At 44.2% G+C, this 23317-nt stretch overlaps 1 protein-coding gene across 1 annotated transcript in view; it reads right to left on the reverse strand.

Annotated features, from left to right (window-relative positions):
• Positions 1–14853: 14853 nt before the first annotated feature.
• THSD7B (thrombospondin, type I, domain containing 7B) overlaps positions 14854–23317 on the reverse strand; it is a 266212-nt gene continuing 257748 nt past the window's right edge. Inside the window, exons 25-28 of the mRNA XM_010000390.1 lie at positions 22583–22665; positions 20807–20999; positions 17184–17271; positions 14854–15392 (exon numbers count right to left, since the gene is read on the reverse strand). Coding sequence (XP_009998692.1) covers positions 15311–15392; positions 17184–17271; positions 20807–20999; positions 22583–22665 — 446 coding nt within the window. The 3' untranslated portion in view covers positions 14854–15310. The remainder of the gene's footprint in view (positions 15393–17183; positions 17272–20806; positions 21000–22582; positions 22666–23317) is intronic.

Below are 23317 nucleotides of genomic sequence, written 5' to 3' on the forward strand. Positions count from 1 at the left end.
TGTGATGAAATGTCTTTCCTACTCAGTATGGAGCTACCAGTTCACAGCAATCCATGTTTTAAGGATTGGAGTGCAGAGGCGGGGGGGGAGGGTGTGTGTTTTAAATTGCATTTCCATGAATCACAAAAATCAGTTTGCTGTGTTTCATTGGAAATAAACAGAAGTGCCATTGCTTTTGCTGGGTGAGGGGCTGGAAGGACTGCAGGGTGAGAGCTGAAGAGGCTCTGGGGTGGCAATGGTGGCCATTTCCCTGCTCTCTCTGGCTCTTGGACACTGTGGGCAGTTGCCTTGAGCCCCTCCTTCAGGTGCTCCCCACGTTTCCTGCCCACAGCGTTCCCAGCAGCTCAAACAGGTACTAGCAAACTCCATCTCTTTTTCCCCTGCTGCTTAGTAGTCTCCTCATGGTGACAACAGAATGTCTGTTTTCCAGGAAACCATTTGAGCTTTATGGATTAGCCATGGTAGGCACTTGCAGACCTCCATAAAGCACGTTGACACACTCTCTAGTGTATTACTAACTCGACTGAGAAATTGATCAAAACTGATAGAGTCACAGGGCTCCAACTCCCTTTACAATCTGCTGTTGTGCTGCTCAGCTCTAAGAGGCAGCAGAGCTAAACCCAGGGAAAACTCTTGCCTGGAAAATACACCTTCATCCTGCCCTTGGCTTTGCAGTGTGGCAAGAGCTGGATCCTGGTCCTCCTGGGGCTCCTCCTGGCATCTGCAGGGATCCCTGGAGTGCCTGCAGGGTCCTGCCCTGCCAAGGGCCATGACACCAGCTGTGATGTGCTCAGGGCTGGTATGTCCTCATCCCAATGCAGACATGACCTTGGGTGCTCCCTGCACCCTCACTGCAGCCCTGCAGCCCCTGTCCCACCTGCTCCAGCAGCAGTCCTTAGGAGAGACTGCTTGAATTACAGGAATATTCAACAAGCTCATTAAATGTGGGCATTGGTTTGCTGGGGAAGATGGGATGCTGTGCAGCAAAGGAGCTGCTGCTATACTGCAAGACCTCAGCAAAATCTTTCTTCTTTTCCTCTCTCCCTCCCAACAGCTTTTTTTTTGCTCACTGAGATTGTCAGTCCCTTGGAGCAGTCCATGCTTTGTGAGGTGGTTGTGCTTTATTTCATCCCAAGATCTCCTAGTCTTTGGGAAGGCAGCCAGGTATTGGCTGTGTAGTCTCTCCCTAAACATCCCCTAGTGCCCCAGTCCTACAGAAATGCCTCCTACTTCTGCTTATTATTTACAGTTTGATTTCTCTTGGAATCCCAAGTGAAGACTACATAGCAAAGCCAATGCCTGAGACTTTCCAAACGAGGGGTCAGGCAGGATACAAAGGATATTGAGATAATCAACAAGAGATCAGAAGTGGATAAAGGAGGAGATAAGGCACTTGCTTCTGGTCCTAAACACACAATCAGAGCCAAAATGCTCTTCACCACATGTTAAGCTCTGCCCACTCTCAGTATTTAAACATGGCTTTGAAACTATGTCAAAATATTAGCATAATTTGGTTCTATTAGACATCAAATGTACAGTAATTACTCATTTCAGCATAGGGAGAAAATAGAGCTAATTTTAAAATTTTCTATGAGCATATGGATATATATATGGTCAAGAAAAAAAGAGCATTATTCTACTGCAAGCACCAGGCACAAGCACCCTTCTATCATCTTCCCTCCAGCTGTGAAAGATTTCTGCTGGGCTTCTCCCCCAGTCCTGTAGTGGGCTGGCTCCAGTTGGGGTGGTCACCCCATAATGCAGCAAAGGGCAGAACCACCCCTGCAAACCCTCTGCCACCCCCATGGGGTGACCCTGGCATAGAGGGGTGCAGGGTCAGCCCCAGAAACCCTTCCAGGGCAGACCCATCTCCCTGCATGTGTAAAACCATGCAGCATGAACCCTGGGCAACACTAAGTTACTGAATATCTTTTCAGACAATGATGCTACCTAAGTCATTACAGCCACCATAATTATGATTGTGCGTAAGGTCTTCATGGCCAATGAGGTGACAACAGGCCCTGATGGCTCAGGCTCTCTCCCTCTGTCCTTGCTCTCCCCCATGTAGCCACAAAACCCCATTTCCTTTTCCCCCAGACAGATTTTAACTACTTACCCCAGAAAGGGTCCAACCACTGGGCTGGGAGGTGACCCATCACTCCATGCACGCACGAGGAGTCATGAAAGGACCAGTACCAAACATCTCAGCAAACTTAATGAATCAGCACCACGACTGCTTCAAAAATCCCAGGGCAGAGAAGCAAATGAAGAAGCTCCAGTGTAACTTGGCCATTTCTTCTTGCTCCACAGCTTGTGCCCTTAGGCTCAATTTGGTAGAGCCCACATCCATGCTGCAGATCTCGTGTTTGCTCCCACGTAGCAGTCACATGTTTTAAAATAAGCCCCCCCCCTTCCCAGTCCCCTTCACTCACCTATTGCCTGGGGAGTGTATCCTAAACATAAATAACCCTGCAGGGGCTACTGCAGGTACCTCCTGCAGCTCCATGCCCTGTGAGGAGTGGCTCGGCCGGCTCCGCTGCCTTCCTGGCTGCAGGATTTCACGTGGTTCCCACCCTGTCAGCAAACCTAACCCAGAGCTATGGTGTTCATCTTTTTTCCTTTCCCTCCTTAAATAATACATACGTGAGTGAGCTTTCCTAAAGCACTGAAGATGCTTTTGATCTCAATTACTAGTATCAACTACAGTGAGAAAATTAAAATTCAGGATTTGTTACCAACACTCTAATTATTCGGTGTTATCAAGTTGTCACCAGGCCTTTAATTATTTTTCAGTTTATACCTAATTTCCCACACTGTGGTTGCTTTTGTGATGTTAAGGTATATCTGCAACTGTAATAGAAAATGTCCAAGTCATTTATGATGCTGAGGATTGGAAATGACAATGTTAATAAAATTCCCTCATCTCCTGTGCCACCAGCCATCAACAATATAATGTTCATCTGCAGTTGGCATGCTATTTAATGATGATCTTTTGGTACCAATAAACACTTAATAATATATTCAAAATGAGCAAACAGGATATAACACTGCCTGTGATTCTGCATCTGCTTAAAGATTGGTCACAAGAGCGTAAATTCTCACTGCCAGCACCTCTCAGTGTGGGACTTAGCTTTTTGGACAACTGGGAAAGTTATTTATGTACCCAGTTAAGTGCACCCAAGACATCAATAGCATTCTGGAGATGCAGCTGAAGTTTTCCAGGTGATTAACATCAATTATGCAGCTATTTTTACTGATGTTTACAGAAATGGTTCTTAACACAGCAGGCAATTTTGTCCCAGTAAAACCTTATGCAAAGAAGGAAACCTTGGTTACAATGAGGAAGCTGGTGCAGAAGCTCTCACAAACCTCACTAGACTCAGCAAAACCACAATTTGCCAAGTTTCTTGCCAGGGCAGGAAAAGAGTAGGATTATTTAACCTACAAGGTGGGATTATCGTAACTGCTGCTGGTTCCCATCCCTGGAGGAGTCCCTGTGGAGCTCTTCCCACTTCTGTACTCGGTAACGTGGCATCTCTGAGGGTAGGTTGAAAAGAGCTACCATCTTAGAATCACAGAATGGTTTGGATTGGAAGGAACATTAAAGCTCATCTAGTTCTGACCCCTCTGCACAGGCAGGGACACTGGTTTACACTGTTTGAGCTCCTTGAAGCTAAACCACAGGGAGAAAAGCCTTGAGCAGGCCAGCATCTCCAGACTGGGGTCTCCATGTCACTGCCATGATTTGCTCTTTCAGCAGGTGGATTGGTACTTGCCACCTGGTGCTCAAACACTGTTTGGCATGATTTTCTTTCTTGCCATCTAATGACACTTCTTGCCCAGAATTAATTAGCAGATGCACAAAATAACCTTTCTCAGCAGCAAACCCTTCCAAACAAATTGTACATGTTTGAGATTTAAATCCGTGTTAAAGTAGGGCTGATCTTCCAGAGACAGGGAAGCATGGGGTTGCTAACTCACTACCCAGGTGCCCAAGATCCTTACATATTTTATACCATTCCACACTTCACTAAGTGACTTAATGCCACATGCAGCTGGGAGTGCATTTGCATCCCCAAAAGGACCAGGGCACTCTGAGGACATGCTTTTCCACATCCCTGACAGCTTGACTCACAGCTGGCTCCCCCTCAAAAGATACCCAGATGTGGATGATTAATACCCAAGCCAGAACTAACTTCTCAGAAAATTGGACTTATTGCAGGACAAATTGAGTCTGCTATGGCAGAAGCCAGAATAATTGCTCAGGGGAGCACAGGGCTTATCTAGCAGTTAATTCATTATTTGTACCTGGTCAGAGCCAGGGTAGAAACAGCAGGCAAGGCAGCAGCAAACAAGGTACAAACTCCAGTAGCTCAGGATCAATTTGTTCAGATAAAGGCTTATTGCCATCACAGCAAGGTGGCAAAACACCTCTACAAGCACTTACGGGGTGTGGGGGGAATAACTGCTTTACTACTGTACTTAAGTTTGATTATAAGATACACAGACTTGAATGCAATTGATGCTGTGTTTTGGGCTTTGTTATGTCTTCACATGCACCCCAAGGTCAGAGTCCAGAGGGGAAATGCATCTCAAGCTGAGAGGGCAGATCCTATCGGGGATTTTGAAGCAAACGGGAGTTTGGAAGAAGTGTAGGCACCGACCCCTGCCCTCTTCCTAGTCACACTTTCCATGCCCAGGGCTGACTCGCTCTGTGTTCCTGAGGATCCCACTGTTGGCTGCCCTAAATCCACCTCCTCGAGGGACAGGGTCTTCTCCACACCTGCCTGGGGTGGCCCCATGTCTCACCCACCTGCTCCATGATGTCCCTGTGTGTGTGAGCCCTGGCGCAGCTCCTGCCTCTTCTCAGCACTGAGGTCCCCCCTTACAGCTTGAGAGAGGGTGTCCTGAGGCGACATGATGAGAGGCCACGGTGCCAGGGCTTGACTTCTTCAAGGGTCTCCAGAACATCTGAGAAGGCAATATTTTTTTAAAAAAACAAGCCATTCCTGAGGGCACGCAAACAAGCTCAGGCTTGCGGGCACTGTGTGAAATCCCACCTCAAGGCAAAGCAAAGCTGCTCCTAACTTCACCTTTAGCAGACTTGACAAATTGGAACAGGATGGGTTTCTACTGCGTGTGCGTGTTTCCCCACCTTTTTTCTTGCATTCCTGAAAGGCACAGGGAATCAGAATGAAGCCTCATTTGCTTTGTTGCATTCAGACTGGGTTTATTGCAGTATGTATTTTTAATATGCTATTTTTAGCTAACATCATATAGATTTTGATACTCACTTTAGCTCAATCTTATCTATTATTGCCTAATAGTTTTATGGAATTCAATTATTCACTAACGTGGGACAGTAAAAATACTCCCAGACCTTTCATACCCATGCAGTGCAGAACTGGCAGACGAGCAAGGTGGAGGACAGGGAGGAGCATGGGGTGGTCTCAGAGCAGACCATGCTGATCGTCTTGGGGCAGCCACGTTTGCTGCTGTGGGCAGGTCCCCTGCCCAACACTGGCGCGAAACAGGTTTTTATTTCAACTGAGCAAATGTGTCAGTTAAAATAATCCCAGGTAGATTGATGCTATTTGTTCTGTGCCCAGCCATTTTTTTATAAAGTGAGGAATAATTAATCAGGTTGTTCCCCTTACATTTATGGGTAGTGCAGATACAGTCATTTTTCTATTACTCCAAAATAAACACATGGAGAAGCCATTGGCATAATGTGAGCACGTTTGACTTGTTAAGGGCACTTGGAGTGCATTCTATCAGCACAGCCATTTTTCCATCAGTTCCCAAAGGGAACAGAATCCAATACAATATGAATTAGCACAATGCATTGCTCAGATAAACACCTAGAGAGAAAATAATAAATCCAGTTTGCCCCACACTGCACAAACAGCCCTGCTGCCCTCACTACTGGCTGCTGCACAGAAAAAGGACATCTGCTGCTCCCCTGCAATGACACCACCATCTTTAAGTCATTTAATGACTCAAGTTGTCACTTGGTTGGCACCTGTAGCTGGAGAAAGTGTAACCCAGGGAAGGGAGAGCAACTGGCGTGAGTCAGCATGTCTGGGAGGTGAGCAGCAAAATCCACCTGTGACTGCGCTAAAGGAAGGAGCAAACAGCTAAAAGCTGAGTTGCATTTCCCTTCTGATTCTGCAAACACTTAAAAATATGTCCACAGCTCCAGGGGTAAAATATCCACACTGGAATTATTGACTAGCAGTGTTGGAGGGGAAAAAGGAATTGAAAAAACCTGCCAGTGAAGACCCGTACGTGATCTATGCTGTGCAGAGCCTGAGGACGCGTGGCTGCCATGAAATGGGTGGGAAAAAGGAAAGCTGACACCTGCTCCCCTAACTCTGTGCCTTAGCTATGGATCAGGACCTGGTTTCCAGCCCAGGCCCTTCTGCTGAGCCTCCAGACAAGTTTATTTTGTGACATTAAAAATGTCACATATTGGGAAAGGGGGAAAAAAAAAAGCCAAGTTGTTGGGAGACCTCATGGATATGAACTCCAGAGCTCCAGATGCTCAGCCCTTGCCCTGCTCCCACTGAGAGGATGGGTGCTTCAGGGATGCTGGAGCATCAAGTGTCTGATCCCTGTTCCCTAGTGGTATCAAACCAGCAAAACTATCAGTCTTACTAAAAGCAACACATCAGCCATATAAATGAACCCAGATTTTCCACCTTACACCACCCCAACCAGCACCGCTCTCTTCAGGAAGCAGCAGAGGAGCAGAAACCAGCTACGTACTTTTTTCAGCCAAGTTCTGCTTTCAGCTGGGTAGCCACGGAACTCCTTAGGCAAGCAGGGCATACTCTCTCTGCAGAAGAGATTTCTAGGCCCATTGATGGAAATTGGTCACTTGATGAAGCAATTCAGCAGCGAGGCCTCGTGCCCATGGCCGGACAAACCTGACATTTCAGTTCCCTCCCGGCTGTGCTGGAATAAATGGAGCTGTCAGGTCAGTGCATGTCGCTTCATTTCCATTCAAGCACCTATTTAATATTCATCATGTTATAGGGGGGACATTTTTATGTCAGGAAAAACACAAGTGCTCTCCTGAAATGACTCTAGGGCAATAAGGAATAAATTCTCTTTAAGCCTGTATGAGGGATGCTGAAGTCACAAACAAGGTATAAAATAATATGGAGCTGGGAAGTGTTTTTTCTTTATTAGGTTTATCAAAGTAAAACTAGGCTGGCAAGCTTGTTCTAGCAAGCAAATGGATGTGGTAAAAAAAGGAAATGAAAATTCTGATCCATATTCATTGTTTCTGTGTCAGCAAGGGAGAAACTTTATAAAGTTGATCAGAAGTTTTACAAAAAAAAAAAAAAAAGGCAAGTGATGCAGATAAGGAAGCAAAAGAAAATGAAATATAATTAATAGAAACGAAGCCAGCAGCAGAAGGCAGACAAACAAAACATGAAAGTCAGTACATGCTTGACTGCACCTAGCAGCAGCTCCAGGCACCAACAGCACCTTAACTGGGAGGTTTCTCCCCAGAAGCCCCAGCACTGGCCCTGCCAGAGCCACTACTGGCTCCAATGCTGCATCCCCAGTGCTCTGGGCTGCAAGACTCCTCATTTGATTTCAGATTTCACAGCATTAGTTGGTTATTTTTTTCCCTAACATCCACTTCCCACGTGATTAGGCAAGACAGACACCTCTCTGACTGTGAGAGTTGTACCTTCCTGGCTGTCATGGCAATGGAAATAGGATAATGAAGAGTAAAAGCATGAGCATTATATGGGAAAATACTAAAATTTTTCATTATTTGGGAGACTCATCCATCATGATTTGTGAGCAGGGTTGCAAACTCAGCCAGTCTTACGATTTCTGTAAAAGGGAAATGATAACTGTTTGCTGTGGGGATTGCAGAGCACAGTAATCTGAGCAGCTCTTAATTTCTAACTCATGTTCTGCTAGAGCCTTAAAAATTCTGCACAACTTTGCAAAATTGAAGTGGTTTGTGGGGTTTTTTTTGGAGGTGGTTTGTTGTTTTGTTGTTTTTTTTTCAAAAAACGATCCATGTGGCACATACAGGAATGACAAAGGAAGGGAGTTTGCCCCCTTGGCCTTTCTACAACCCACCAAGTGCAATGACCAGCTTTGTACCCCCACATCTGCCTTCAGTCCTGTGGACTCATCAGCACAGGTTTTGTGGACAAAGCTTGGTGAGACTGAGAAGTTATGCCAGCCCCTTGCTCCTCTAGAAAACGAAGAGTTACTGGAGAGCTGTTTATGTAAACATACTCTCTTTCCACAGAAGAGGACAGTGGTTTTAATGACAAATTGAGTGAAATCTCACTTGGCATGAGGCAAATAAAACAGTGAATGTTTCAAGTTACCGGTTCGCAGTAATAGAGACTGCATTTAAAAATAATTGCTGTGGACCTGTCATATCATACAAAGGAACAGAATGACAACACAACTGTGATGTGACACATCTGCGTTACAGCTGCTCATCCCAATTCAGGTTTTAACAGGCTCCATCAGCTGATTGCATCAAATATGTGAAGCGATTATTTTCCACCAGTCTCTGCTGGAGAATTAATAACCTCGTGATGGTTCCCAGCAATAAGAAACCTGCCCAAGTGTCACTGCTGCCACCATACGGTGCAGCAGTTGATCATGGGGTAGAGCTTGTACAGATGTGTCTCTGGTGCTCCTCTACTGAGCCCCTCATGCAGCTAAGTCCATCACTGCATTAGAAACCAGAAGCAAGGCTGGAACTAAGATACAAACCCCCATTTTCTCTGCTCCAGGACTGTCAGATACTAGAAGATGAAGTGTTCTGCCCGGTTAAAAAAGTGCTGTGGGGCCATTAGAGTAAACAACAGATTGGTCTTAGTTGCTCTGGCATGACCTCTCTGCTGTTTCCTGACAGTCACTCACTGGGACAGACAGCTCAGACACTGTCTGAGTTTCAGCAACTGTGTTTCTTACACCTCTCAAAACAAACAGTTCACCTATAGCAGCTGAAACACAAGCAGTCACTGCAGCTGGGACACAAATTCTACGTAGACTATGTTGGAAGAAAAAAAACCCTGTCATAGAGAAATCTCCAAAGTCCTGCTTTGGATCATATACCTGAGGACAAGGCTTTTGTCTCATCAGAGGAAGGCTTGAAACACCCACTGTAAACAGGGAAAACACTGATGTCAACAGTCGCTGTGGACTTTCCACATTTTTTCTCAGTCTCCTTTACTCCAGACTGAATAGCCCCAGCTCCCTCAGCTGCTCCTCACAAAACTTACGCTCAAGACCCCCCCTATCACCTTTGTTGCCCTTCTCTGCACCCTCTCCAGCACCTCAATGTCCTTCTTACACTGTGGCAGCCCAAACTGCACACAGGACTCAAGGTGTGGTCTCACCAGTGCTAAGGACAGGGGGACAATCGGCTCTCTACTTCTGCTGGTCACACTATTCCTGATGCAGGCCAGGATGCCATTGACACATCTGCGTTACAGCTGCTCATCCCAATTCAGGTTTTAACAGGCTCCATCAGCTGATTGCATCAAATATGTGAAGCGATTATTTTCCACCAGTCTCTGCTGGAGAATTAATAACCTCGTGATGGTTCCCAGCAATAAGAAACCTGCCCAAGTGTCACTGCTGCCACCATACGGTGCAGCAGTTGATCATGGGGTAGAGCTTGTACAGATGTGTCTCTGGTGCTCCTCTACTGAGCCCCTCATGCAGCTAAGTCCATCACTGCATTAGAAACCAGAAGCAAGGCTGGAACTAAGATACAAACCCCCATTTTCTCTGCTCCAGGACTGTCAGATACTAGAAGATGAAGTGTTCTGCCCGGTTAAAAAAGTGCTGTGGGGCCATTAGAGTAAACAACAGATTGGTCTTAGTTGCTCTGGCATGACCTCTCTGCTGTTTCCTGACAGTCACTCACTGGGACAGACAGCTCAGACACTGTCTGAGTTTCAGCAACTGTGTTTCTTACACCTCTCAAAACAAACAGTTCACCTATAGCAGCTGAAACACAAGCAGTCACTGCAGCTGGGACACAAATTCTACGTAGACTATGTTGGAAGAAAAAAAACCCTGTCATAGAGAAATCTCCAAAGTCCTGCTTTGGATCATATACCTGAGGACAAGGCTTTTGTCTCATCAGAGGAAGGCTTGAAACACCCACTGTAAACAGGGAAAACACTGATGTCAACAGTCGCTGTGGACTTTCCACATTTTTTCTCAGTCTCCTTTACTCCAGACTGAATAGCCCCAGCTCCCTCAGCTGCTCCTCACAAAACTTACGCTCAGGACCCCCCCTATCACCTTTGTTGCCCTTCTCTGCACCCTCTCCAGCACCTCAATGTCCTTCTTACACTGTGGCAGCCCAAACTGCACACAGGACTCAAGGTGTGGTCTCACCAGTGCTAAGGACAGGGGGACAATCGGCTCTCTACTTCTGCTGGTCACACTATTCCTGATGCAGGCCAGGATGCCATGGGCTTTCCTGGCCACCTGGGCACACTGCTGGCTCATGTTCATCTGCCTGTCCATCAGCACGCCCAGGTCTCTTTCTGTCAAGCAGCTTCCCAGCCACTCTTCCCCCAGCATGTAGCATTGCCTGGGGTTGTTGTAGCCCAAGTGCAGGACTCGGCACCTGGCCTTGCTGAAGCCCAGATGGTTGGCCTCAGCCCATCGATCCAGCCGGTTCAGACAAATCCCTGAGGTTCCTACACTGATGTTTCTAGCCCTAGTCATCCTGAGGGGCCAGGCAGGCTTGTCCAAGGCAACCTCACAGTCATAAAACCTAAAGGAATTCCAGGCCAGTTAATCTCCTGCGTCTGACAGGAGCAGGAGGTGCGGCCCGTCGGAAGCGCCACGAGTCAGGTGTGTCACACCGCAACAGCTTCACAGCACAACTCGTGTCAGCAGTTAAGTGACAGTAACAGAGTCACCTGTCAGGTTGTGGCACTGGGAACCAAGCAGCACATGCATGCTGATGGCCCGTGACAGTAAGTGCACAGATACATCTTCATAAAGAGAATATAAATCAAGCTCCTGTCCAGGGCAGGCGCATGTCAAGCTGTAAGATGTGGAAGTTGATTCATTTAAATTACATTCTAACCCAGACAGAACCATAATCTGTCCTGAGCTATGTTAATGCATCAGGTATCCTGATCCATCTTTCAAAAGGTCCCAAGTACAAATATTTTTAATTTTTTTTATCATTACTAGCTCCGAATTAAAAACAAGCCCCCCAATTTTATTTAAGCTACATTTCTTCCATTTTTAAATGTAAATTGAGTTTAGAAAAAAAGTAAGTCTTTCACAAAACCAGCTATACCATGTTAGCAGCAAACGGCCTAATCTCAATGATAACTTCATACTTAGCAGGACTAAGCCAAACTGAAAGTGTTCAACTAATTTTTTTTCATCCCAGATAATATTTTCTTCATTTCCTGATGAAACTGGCTGTGAATATAAGTGTACTTGGGCAAAGAAAACTATGCAATTAGGCCCTTCTTCCACACATAAAAGTACAAGCACAAGCTAATTTACAAGTCTTTAGCTACGTTGTCTTGTAGGAATTTTTACACTACTCTGCTTCTAGAGCAAGGAAAATTAGTCTTCATTCTTGACTGACACTCCTGGTGTGGTTGCTGCAGGGGAGAGGAATTCAGCTGGGACCTGGCCACACTAACGTGCATGAGACTTCAAGGTATTTCTGCAGAAAAAAAATGTCATTTGATTCTACACACCTCATACCAAAGCTCAGATGCTGGGAGTGTCTAGGCACAACGATATGCACATACATGGTACCTGGGCAGGCAAATACCCTGTCTCTGAGCATGACCAAAATGGTGGCAGGTGTGCAATGCTCCTATGCTTCTTGGGAATTTGTTTCCAATGGTGCCTGACTTCAGCTGCTGCTCTTTTGTTTGACTATTGCATGTGATAGAGGAGAGAAAATGCCACAGAAGGAGCTATAATACAAAAATCGGCAACACCTGGCCGTGGTGATTGAAATCAATAGTATTGAAACAAAAGATGAGAAAATGTTGATTCTTTCATTATCTGGTTATCAACTATCAAGACAGATTGCCAGGGCATTTGGCAAACTTCACCTGCAGATGCTTTCACTCACCATCACAGATGTGATGCCCTGGCTGGGGGCATGGGAATTACCTCCTGAACAGGACCAAGATCTCTTGCCGGTCTCCAGACGGGGCCAGTACCAGATCCTTCAGCATGAAGTTCAGAAACTGCAAATAGGCAAGAATTGGGAGTAATCCCTCTTCCACAACATGACTCACTCTAGACGCAGAAAGGTAGGAATTTACTCCAGTTATCCCGTGGAATGCTGGGCACCCCTCCCAGCAGGATACCTAGGGCTCTTATGAACAGCAATAACCTTGGTATCTGCACAACCAATTCCTTTTGTTGCACTATTCTGCAACCTCAGCCTCAGGGACCCTTCAGGGCCACCAGCTCCTCAGATCAATCTCACAGTTTAATTCAATCCCAAATCATCAAACAGATGCAATTGCATAGTGACATTTGAGTCCCCATGCTGCCCAAGCAGGACAAGCAGACCCAGGATTCAGGTGCACAGCACAGGGCTGGCAGCAGCTGACAGCAAAACCTTCCCCTCCTTTTATTTCATTTTACCACCAAACTGAAGCACAACCCCAGCTCTGTCTGCTCTGTATGAACACACCCTGTGCAGAGTTGGAGCTGTAGCTCCTCACCTCCCACCACAGCCACATCTCCTGTGCTGGACATCATGGTTTGCACTGTAACTCACCTTGATGTTGAGGGCAATGACCACATGTTGTAGTTGTCATTTTTTGTTATTACACCAACTTCCCAACGCCTTTTTGAACACCATGCTTAACTGAGTTTATTGCTTCATTATTCAGAGAGAACCATTCCCCTCACACTGCAGCCCACAGAAAAAAATACATTAAGACCTGACAGTATTCTTATTAGCACTAGATCATTATTCCCCTTGTAGCTCTTTTACTCAAAGATTCAGTACAGGTCACCACTAAGAAAAGACTTAGGCCCCCAGTGTTACTGGGGAACACCAGATCAGGTTGGTTTTTTATACCATAAATAGTTCTAAAGTAGAAAGTAGGGCCAGAAGAACATCCCCAGGGCCAGAAATAAGTGAGACAATTTCCCCTTGCAATTCCAGCCGCCTTTTTTTTTTTTTTTTTTTTTTTAAATGCAGGAAGAGGACCATGCAACCCTGACCTTGCTTTGATGACACAGTATCATCTCAGAATCACAGTATTATTATGGTTGGAAAAGACCTCCAAGATCACTGAGTCCAACCATCCCGCCAGGAGGGAAAAAAAGCAAAACAAAAAAACCAAACACCCACTAAAGCATGTCCTGAAGTGCCACGTCTACATGGTTTTTTACTACCTCCAGGGGTGGTGATTCCACCACCTCCCTGGGCAAGCTCTTCAGTGCCTGACTACTCTTTTGGCAAATAAATTCTTCCCAATTTCCAGTCTAAACCTCCCCTGGTGCAATTTCAGGGCCATTTCCTCTAGTCCTGTCATTATTCACTTGGGAGAAGAGACTAACACCTGCCTCACTATCATCTCCTTTCAGGTAGCTGTAGAAAGTAATGAGGTCTCCTCTCAGCTTCCTCCAAAATAAACAATCCCAGCTCCCTCAGCCTCTCTTCATAGGACTTGTTCTCTAGACCCATCACCAGCTTGGCTGCTCTTCTCGACTTGCTCCAGCACCTCAATGTCCTTCCTGTAGTGAGGAGCCCATCGCTACTTGATGCTGCAGGAGAAATGCTGGATGGGTGGGATCCCGACCTGAGGAAGGAAACCTATCTCTAAATCCATCACTTTTGATGAAGCTGTAATATTCAAATCACTTTACAAAGCTGTGAATAGCAACACAGCAAGACAAGCATTGCCTTCTGCTTTGGTTAAAACCTCTTGTGTTCATCTGCTCTGAAGTAACCATGGGCTGAGAAGGACCACGCAGGTGCTTGTCTGGTAACATTTTTTTCTCTTCTTTCTAGTTATTGGAATAAGCAGCAGCACTTTGTTAAAATTAAGACCAAACATTCTCCAGATCTGCAATTATTCTCTCATTTTATACTTGCCTACAATATTTCCCTCACTAATCACTGCAGCCCAAAATATGCCAGAATCATTTGAAATCCAAGTCCAGCCTCAGACACACAGACTAATAATGAATCTTGTTTGCACACATTTAAATCAACATACCAGAAGCAATTTCCTCGCTCTCTCTAGCACTTTATTTGCTTATAAATACAAGTCAATACCACAAGATGGCACTTTCCCACTTGCAACAGACACTATTATAAACACTTACCCTCTTCAAATGTTCCCAGATGTTTACAACATGTAACTTCTCAGTGGTTTCAAAACATTTAAAAAAGCAAGACCTTCTACAAACTGCATTTGTGTTTGATGTATATTAAATGAGGTCAGGTAATTAAATTCAAAAAAAGAATTTATAAATATTTCAGATAAGAAAATTTAAATACAAAAGCAGAGTTTGTGTTAATTAAACTGAATAACAATTTAAACTGGCCATAATGTATCTACATGGTTTAATTTAATTTAAAATACTTTTTTAAACAATCAAATCCTTTAGCCATTCATCAAAACACCTATCTACTCAACTGTTTAAAAAATATTCTTGGTTAAGAAACCACCTATGCTTTTTCATAACAATCCTTATTCTGTCCTGTAGGTGGAAATGAAGCAAAATCATATTCCAGACTAGAAAACAGGATAAGAAGGAAGAAACTTTAAAAAAACCTGGTAAATTCAGACACTTCAACTCATTCTTCCTTGCGTTTCTCAAAATACATGATCCAGTTGTAAAGTCTTTGAACGAAATGTAAACACTAGAAAACTCATTGTTGAAATATGTGAAGAATAAAGAACGCTGCACTAATATAGTGCATAATGATGCTGTGTCAAACTTGTCATTTACAGTAAATGTCACATTTTCCTCAGGATTGTCATGCCTTTATTATTTTTGACTAATTCCTTTTGATGCTTGTAGATTCTCTTTTTTATTTTTATTCCCATTGGTCAACAGGAAGAGATGTATTTTCTGGTCTCTTCAGGCAAGTTTCACAAGATCCAAGTCTTTGATTCCATTTTCTTGTAACAAAGGTGGCAAAATTTTAAGCTCAGAATACTTCTGTTCTGCCTGGTATGTTACACATCAGGAGATTCCTCAAAAAACTGAGAAGTCAGGGAGTTCCAAGAAAGAAAGCAGTTAAGGCAGTTGATGTCTACATTTGGATTCCTTTTTAATGTTACATATCAATGTCTCCATCATAGGCTAAGGTTAGAGGCTTCTGCTGGGGAGGAGTGCTTTGATGCTGCTTGGTTTTTTTGCTGCAAGAAAAGAGATTCCAGGGAAAAGAAATTATAAACATAAAAGCACAGAAACATCATAAAAATGCAAACTTCAAGAGAAAATCAACTCTCCACACTGGCTATTTCCTTTTGCAATTCGGTGACTCTGGGGTACAGCAACTCTTTCCAAGCAAAACCATGTGGACCTGCTGGAGTGACCGTCAGGCACGTGGTGGGGACACAGCCCATCAACACGGGCAGCCAGCTCTGCTCTTCAGCTTGGCAGGATATCAAGCATATTTGTCTCCCATGTCTTCTCACAGCTGACAAAACAAGGAACACCTTGCATGAACCATCTCGGATGTGGGATATGCTCTTTTCTTCCTTTGGCACAGTATTGAAACTACAATAATTATTCCTGAGAAATACACTTCTTTGCCAGCCTTCGAGTGAGGGAGAACTATGTCATGTTACTTAAAAAATCCTCTCTATGCTCCACTGTGAAGCCACAAAGAAATGGCAGCTGCATTGCTTGGAAAATAAGGAAGCTCCAAGTCCTAAGCAGCAGCCAAACGGTGTTATTTAAGCTTTTAATTGAAGGGAGGGACTGAGAGAAAGAATAAGAGAGTGAGAAAGAAAACAGTACTTCTGGAAAGGGGCAATAATGCTGTCAGGCTGCAGCTGTGACTCTCTGCCTGCCCTCATCTGACAGAGCTTGGGGCAACTGCACCATTATTGTTCATAAAGCCCAGGCCAGCCCTGTGGTCCCCAGGGACAGCTGTGGGCACTGCAGGACACACAGATACTGGACATTGCTGCCTTCCTATCCTCCAAGATACATCCATAGCATCACCTTTCCAAATATTCCAACCAGAGAGCACAACCTGTCAAACCAGCCTGAACACTCCAGCAGGGGCCACTGCTGCTCTGGAGGGGGGCAGACACCTCCCCACCAGTAAAGCTCAACACCAGTGATGCACTGGTGTAGACCAGGGCTTTGGTAGGCCTGGCACCCCACTGTAGCAGTGGCTGGTAACAGCAGCTTTAGACACAGGACGTGTTTCCACCTGATGTATTCACTGCAAAAACCTATTTAGGGATTTCCTGAGCTGGAACATACATCCAGAAATCCACAATTAACACCAGGAGACCCCAGCTCCCAGGAACTGTTATGCCATCTTTGAATCCATTTATCTTCCTGGCATGCAGAGTCCCTGGCAGCTGTAAGCTCACAAGGTAATAATGCACTGTGTGAAAAATAAAATCCTTTGTTTATTTTAAACGATCATTTCATCAGATGCCTCCCACTTCTTACATTGTGGGAAATAAAAATTCCCTAGCGTCCTTTTCTACTTCATTCAGGATTTCATAGATCTGTATTGTATTCCCACATCAAACATCATTTTCCAACTGAATGCTCCTATTCTATTTAGTCCCTCCTTCAGCAAAAGCCAGCTCCTCGATCCAACCAGCCTCCTTGCCTTTTTTCAGTTTTACTTAACGTGTGTTTTTTTTTAAATAACACAATAAAAAGCCCTTTCTAATCCCAGCAGAGGTCGCAAGAAATGTAAGGGCCTACTGATAATCAAAAATAATTTCCCTTTATGGCACTTCTTCATGATTACACCAGATAGCATTTACAATTTAGAGACTTCTGAATTACTTTGAGGTAGGGGCCAAATGAAGGCAGTTAAGTAACCCAAGCTCCATCCTTTCATAAAGCCTTGAGGATTAAATCTCTGCAACACAAGAGGGCTGTGATATATGTTGGATTGTTTAAAAAGAAACAAACTAGCTTTTATTTAAGGACAAAATACATGCTATACTCACCACATCAGGTAGGATGTAAAAATTAGGAAAACTATGATGAGGAATCCACCAGCTGATACTCCATATACCCATAGCTTCAGTTTCCCATCTGTGGGAAATAAGGAAAAAGGACAGAAGGAGAAAAGAATTTAAAAAACTTTGTTCTGAAGAACACACATTCTTCAGAGATTAAAAGAAGAAAGGAAAGCACACAAGCAAAACTAGTAGCATCACTGATGGGAAATACAACAAGGGGAATAATCCAGAAAACTCGTAATTTAAATAGAAAAGAGATTCCTATAAAAATCAATTTTCAAGACAAAGTCTTAACTTTGGTAAGGAGTGTAGATTTTCCTCAGTGAGAACTGGAAATGAACTCAAGGTCTCTGCTCTCCACAGCAGCATTATTTCACAACCTCCCCCTGGCTGGGCTCCCCCAGCTCATCAAGGGCAGCCTGGGCTGAGGGTGCAGCACAAGAACAACTACCCAGCCCCTGGAAAGGAGCAGGAAATAATTGCAGTACAATTGCTCAGCAGCCCCCCTGGCTGCTCAGGCAAAGGCAGCTCAATGTTGAGGTGACCCAGACAGAAAGGCAGGTAACACCTGCTATGTTTAGCCTAAAGAAAAGAAAGCTGAAAAGGGATGGATTGTTCTCCACAAATACTTGGGGGTCAACTGAGATAAACACCAGCAGCTGAAAGGGAACAAGCTACTTAGAGCTGAAAAAAGGCTTGGGGAACACATGGGAACAAATGCAGCTTAGAATAAAACCAAGAATATCCTTTGTAATAGTTAAGAGGGATGAAGTTGTGCAAGAGCTTTCTGGCTGGGCCACAGGAGGCTTAATGGGGTGTAGGACAAGGTGAGGCCCTCAACAAGGCTGCTGGGGTGGCAAGAACTGCAGGCTCAGCCTGTGCCCCTGCAGGAAACTCTCTGTGTACGTCTTCTTGAGGGTGCTGAAACATTTCATACTGATAGGAAGTCTCAAAACACATTATTTGGACAACTTCTTAATTCCGAGCTCTGCATTAATAATAATAATACTATTTTTTAAAAGATCAGCAATTCTGGTTTTTTTTCTCCGTTCTGGCTGCACAGCTTTCCCTGTGGGGAGAAGCAATGGTGTTTTCCCAAGCAGCAGCAGCCTGAGCTGAGCCTCATCAGCAGAGCTGGTAACACCTACTGCAGGCAGGACTATGAACCTGCACCGTGCCCATGGACACAGTTTGCTGGAGGCCATTTCAAACTAAGCCATGACAGCAGGGAGTTACTTCAAAGGACAACCACAGAGCCATTTAAGTTATATCTGGATGACGATTTTTTTCAAAGGGAAACATATTGTATCAGATCCCATTCTTTCTGTTTTGTTTTTCTTCCAGGCTTTGTGGAAAGGCTGAGTAACTCCCACAAATTTTCTCCTCCAAACACTTACAGCCTATATCCCAGGTGGTATCTCCACTCGTCAGTATGGGTTGTTGTCTGGCTTTTCTGCTGAAGCCCAAGGTATGACATTCATTGCCCTCTCAACTGGAGATGGCCAAGAAACATTTAGCAGTCCTGCAAAGGGACTGTCACAGCCACAAAAAGGCATTCCCACCATGCCCGCTCTGAAGGCAGCTGTGCTCTCCATCAGCACAAAGGCATTGGACCGTGTCATCCTACAACTTACACAATGCTATTTAAATTGCTTCTCAACATGGAAAAAGTTTCTGTACCTGACCTCTGGCCTCCCAGAATGTGGTAAAGAAAGGAAAAACACAGCCTGACTCAAAATCAGTTCTGTGCACTCCTGCAGAGCCGTTGAAAGAACAAAAACATCAGCCTCATTAAATTGTAATAACATTTGTGTTCCAAACTGTAACTGGGAAGAGAAATCAGAGATTAACTGGAGAAAGGCACATGTATTTTTACTGACAGATATAGGTCCTCAGATGTACACAACTGTCAAGGACTATGGTACTGAAGGGTGGTAAATGCTGTCCATACAGGCAGCAGTCACCACAGACCTGCTCTCTTGAGTTGTAACTGGTAGGCAGCAGCAGTTTCCTGGCTCAGCTAGCAGTAATTATTGCAAACTCCCACACTAGTAAGCCTGAGAACGTGTTTAAAGGGATTTTTTCAGGAAGTTAAGACAAAAGGGAGTAATTTGAAGAGCATGAGCCTTGAGCTGGGGTCTGAAGGGCACGTACAGCCTGAAGAGTTACCCGCAGGATGCCATGGGGTTGGTGATACACTTAGCAGACATGGAGCACCTTTAATCCTTTCCATATATTGTTTCTGTAGCATTTCTGCCCTAAAATTAAATAACATCATGTGCTGTAAAAGCTCCCTAGTCCCTGGGGAAGAACTGGCTCACAGATACTGCACTGAGGTCAAGCCCACCAGAAGCTTTCCAGGCTGCAGTCTTGAACACTGATTTATAAAAAGAGAGGATTGCAGTCTTCCCCTCCACCTCTCTCCCTTTTTCTAAGCCCACAAAGGTACCAGCTGAAGAGTATGTTACATAGTACACCTATGTAAAGACAGCCTACGGAGGGGCACAGGTGCTGAAAAAAAGGCAATTAACCCCAAACCTGTGATTCAAACTGCTGGTGAACTGTGTAGGCTTCTGCATGCTGGGTTTGATCGAAAACCAGCCAGCTTGAAAAGGCTCTGGACCAAGCTCTATTAGCTCAGAGACTGTCAATGCAAAGGTTAACTACTGTATGCAAATCAAATATGTAAATGTAACATTCAAAGTGCGATCACATATATCAGACAGAATTACAGCTCCCTGAGTCCCATAACAGAACCTTTCGTTACATGTTTTCTGGAGTCTTGTGCTCATTACAAACTAATATGAAACAAATGCAATGTCAGGTAAAGGAAGAGGGGGAAGACCTTCAGTATTTTAGAAAATGGGGAGAAAAGAATGTGTTTCAGTAAACTTTGACACACCTGACACCTTCATCTGCCATTTTAAAGTTCTATTTGCTTTTATTTTGAATAATTAACCTTGCAAAATAACAGTCAATATGGTAATCAGCTCTTACAGCTACAGTACTAGTACTGGGGACCAGTCTGGGCACATCCAGCTGGTTCCAACTGGAAAGCATTTTATGATGTGGAAATCAAAGAACCGTATGGGATGTGCTCCTTAGACACAGCAGCTTGTCTGCTATTTGTGGTGTTTTCTTTTAATATCTTCAACAGTAAACCCCCATAACTCTAGAATTTCTACCCCGTGTTTTTCATATACTCTTTAAATATGGCAACAAACAACCAATGTCTTCTTTAATGAAATTTTAAGTACTTTCTTCTCATAATCTTCTGAAGCGCGTGATCAGTATCTTACCTGGTCCAAACATATTACTTCTGGAAACATAATCAGATAATAGTTCAAAGCACCCCCCCAAATCAGCTATGATATACCTTCTGCAAAATATTATTGCTTCTTTCTGTCTTTTCTATCTCTCAACATAAGAGGTTGTGATTACTCTGTATGGGCACAAAGGAATGAAAGCTGGAATGCAAGTCAGAAACTTTGAGGCTGCTCTGCAGCTCCCAGACACTATCTCTGATGATACGATCTAGAAAACTTGTGCCTTTCTTCTACAGAAACATTTTAAAGACAATTTATTCCATTCATATTTAAGTTTTTCACCTGGATTAAAAGGTTGAATAGACCATCCTTTGAAAATGTCATGCATTTTTGAGTTGACAGGTTTATTTTTTCCAGCAGTGGTCTTAACATCGGCTTTCTTATCTTCTAAACCTGGTACCTTCATGCAGTAATCCAGGAAACCGCTTGAGCTCATTATTTCTGTATATCCTCTCTCACAGCCACAGACTCCTCTCTAGGCAAATAAAAGGGAATTCAGTATTAAACCAAACAGCATCCTCTTGCAGAACACTGCAAACTGTAGGCAAACTAGAAATAAACAGCAAGATATACCCGTGACATTAAACCACCACCAAACCAAACAAGCCAGGAATTGGTGCCAGCAAATCCATTTCAGTTCAAGAACCGAAATATATTTGGGGAATTGGCTGAAAAAAAGAGTCAGTAATTACAGAGAAACCCAACACGGCACATTTTCCACCTAACAGGCTCAATAGCAGGCGTCTGTGGCTTGATCTAAACTCTTGTCAATAACAATTTTCCCACTGACCCTGCTGGGCATTAGAAGAGTCAAACAAGAAAGAAACAAACCCACTTCAGATCCAAACTCTCCCCATGAATTTCCATTCCAGTGTTTCACAGGGCTCTCTGAAATGAAGCTGTCTCTCCTACAGCCAAATAACCACTGCCCAGAATTAGTCTAAGCAGTTTCTTCAAGGGGTTTCTTAGAAGTCTATGATTCACTAAAGAGATACTCCATTTTCTTGACATCTACTTCAAAACAGCTTTTTTAGTTTGCTTTTCTTTGCTAATTATCTTGTAATTACAATGCCTGTCTGAGGGTCTGATGCACTCAGTTATGACCCAAACAGGCAATCAATTTACAGTCTCTTGTGTTAAGAATTTAACTCTTGACATCAGTTTTGTGACCACAACATCCCCACCCGTTGATAGACATAACCCTGAGCTTTTTTGGGTAACAGCTGAGGTCTCAAGAGTTCTTAGAGCTAATAAATTCATGCTTACCCATCCCTTTAATGTACCTGCAGGCTCTGAGCACTCTCACAACCACCCTCTCAGCCACATTCAGTTGCCCATGAGATACTTCCCAGTCGTAACTCCTCAGCTGAAGCTGAGAGCTGGGGAGGCTATTTTCAAAACATAAATTTCTAAACCCCAACTGCCCCTGGCTACTTTAAGGATTCTGGATTGTATACACCATCACAGCACTGACATGGACGAGGCATTTTGGGAAGCTCTGACTCTGGAGTTGGGTACTGCAGAAAGGGACACGTGTAAACTGTGGACTCATCTTGCTCAGCAGAAAAGAAGTGGCAGTGGCTCCACCATTCTTGCTCCATCTGCAAGTCCTGCAGATGCAAAAACGGTCACCCCCAGGTTTAGCTTGAGAACGGATGGTGGGATCATGCTACTACACCATCCCTGTGCTCATGGGGGCTCTTGGTCAGGAAGAAGCAAGAGAGGACATACTCCTATCTTCTCTCTAACAGAATTTTTAAGCAGTTCATTTTCTACAGGACAGTACAAAAACATTCAATGGAAATTAAGCAAGAGGTTCTGAAATCCCTGCTTGTACAAAGAACAAAACCAAGCTTGTAACAGCACATAAATACCCCATCACTCGTTGGTGCAGGTTTATGGTTTCCTTGCAGACTGAAATTCCCACGGCTTCCTCGAGGTGGTATCATGGACACACTAAACTATTTCTGGGTCTCGGAGTGCAGTTAAGACAGAGAAGCTAAGTGGATAGATTTTGCAGGGTTAATTTCTCAACCCCGTTCTGCAGCCAGCAGTTACCTGTGTGCAGTAGGAGAAGGGTTTGGTGCAGGCTGGGCTGCAGTGCCGAACCTCAGCAGGTTTCATCCCAGGAGCACATCCTCCTGCAACAGAGAACACTGAGTGCCTGCAAGGGCATGCTGGAAAATGCTTGTGCCTTGGACCACAAAAGTGCAAGAAGTGCTTGCTTGCTTATTTTATACAGTTAAATACTAGTCTATTGAGCACATTAGCATAGTATCTCTAGGCACTGCAGTAATTAATTTGCCTTAACAAGGCAGGGAATTATTATCATACCTATCTTGTTAATGGAGAACAGAGACATACAGATTTAAGCAATTTGCCACAGGCCACATAGGAAGTTGGGGACAGAATCAGGAATTAGATGCAGATCTTCTGTGTCCTCATTAAAGTCTTATCTACATAAAAAGACATAATCCACAGAATGTCTTTGCCCATCCTCACTTGGTGAAGTCTGTGCTTCTATAGGAATAAGAACATGTTAATGAGTTCTTAACTACTTGGCAACCTTTGCACATAAAACTTTTGTTATACTAACTAGTCTTTATAAACGGAACTAGATAAGAACATCTCCGTTTTCCTTTCTACTGTCGTCGTTCACCCTGTGCATACTGAGAGATCGTACAGATGTGCAAACCCTGCTGCCTTTGCCAAGCTCTCATGGAGCTTCAAAGTGCTGACCATGAACTTCCCTTTTCATCCTGCACAGGCAGAATTTTAAGGTCACAGCAACAG

This window comes from Chaetura pelagica, unplaced genomic scaffold, assembly GCF_000747805.2.
Source record: "Chaetura pelagica isolate M959 unplaced genomic scaffold, ChaPel_1.0 scaffold386, whole genome shotgun sequence".
Taxonomy (NCBI): Eukaryota; Metazoa; Chordata; class Aves; order Apodiformes; family Apodidae; genus Chaetura; species Chaetura pelagica.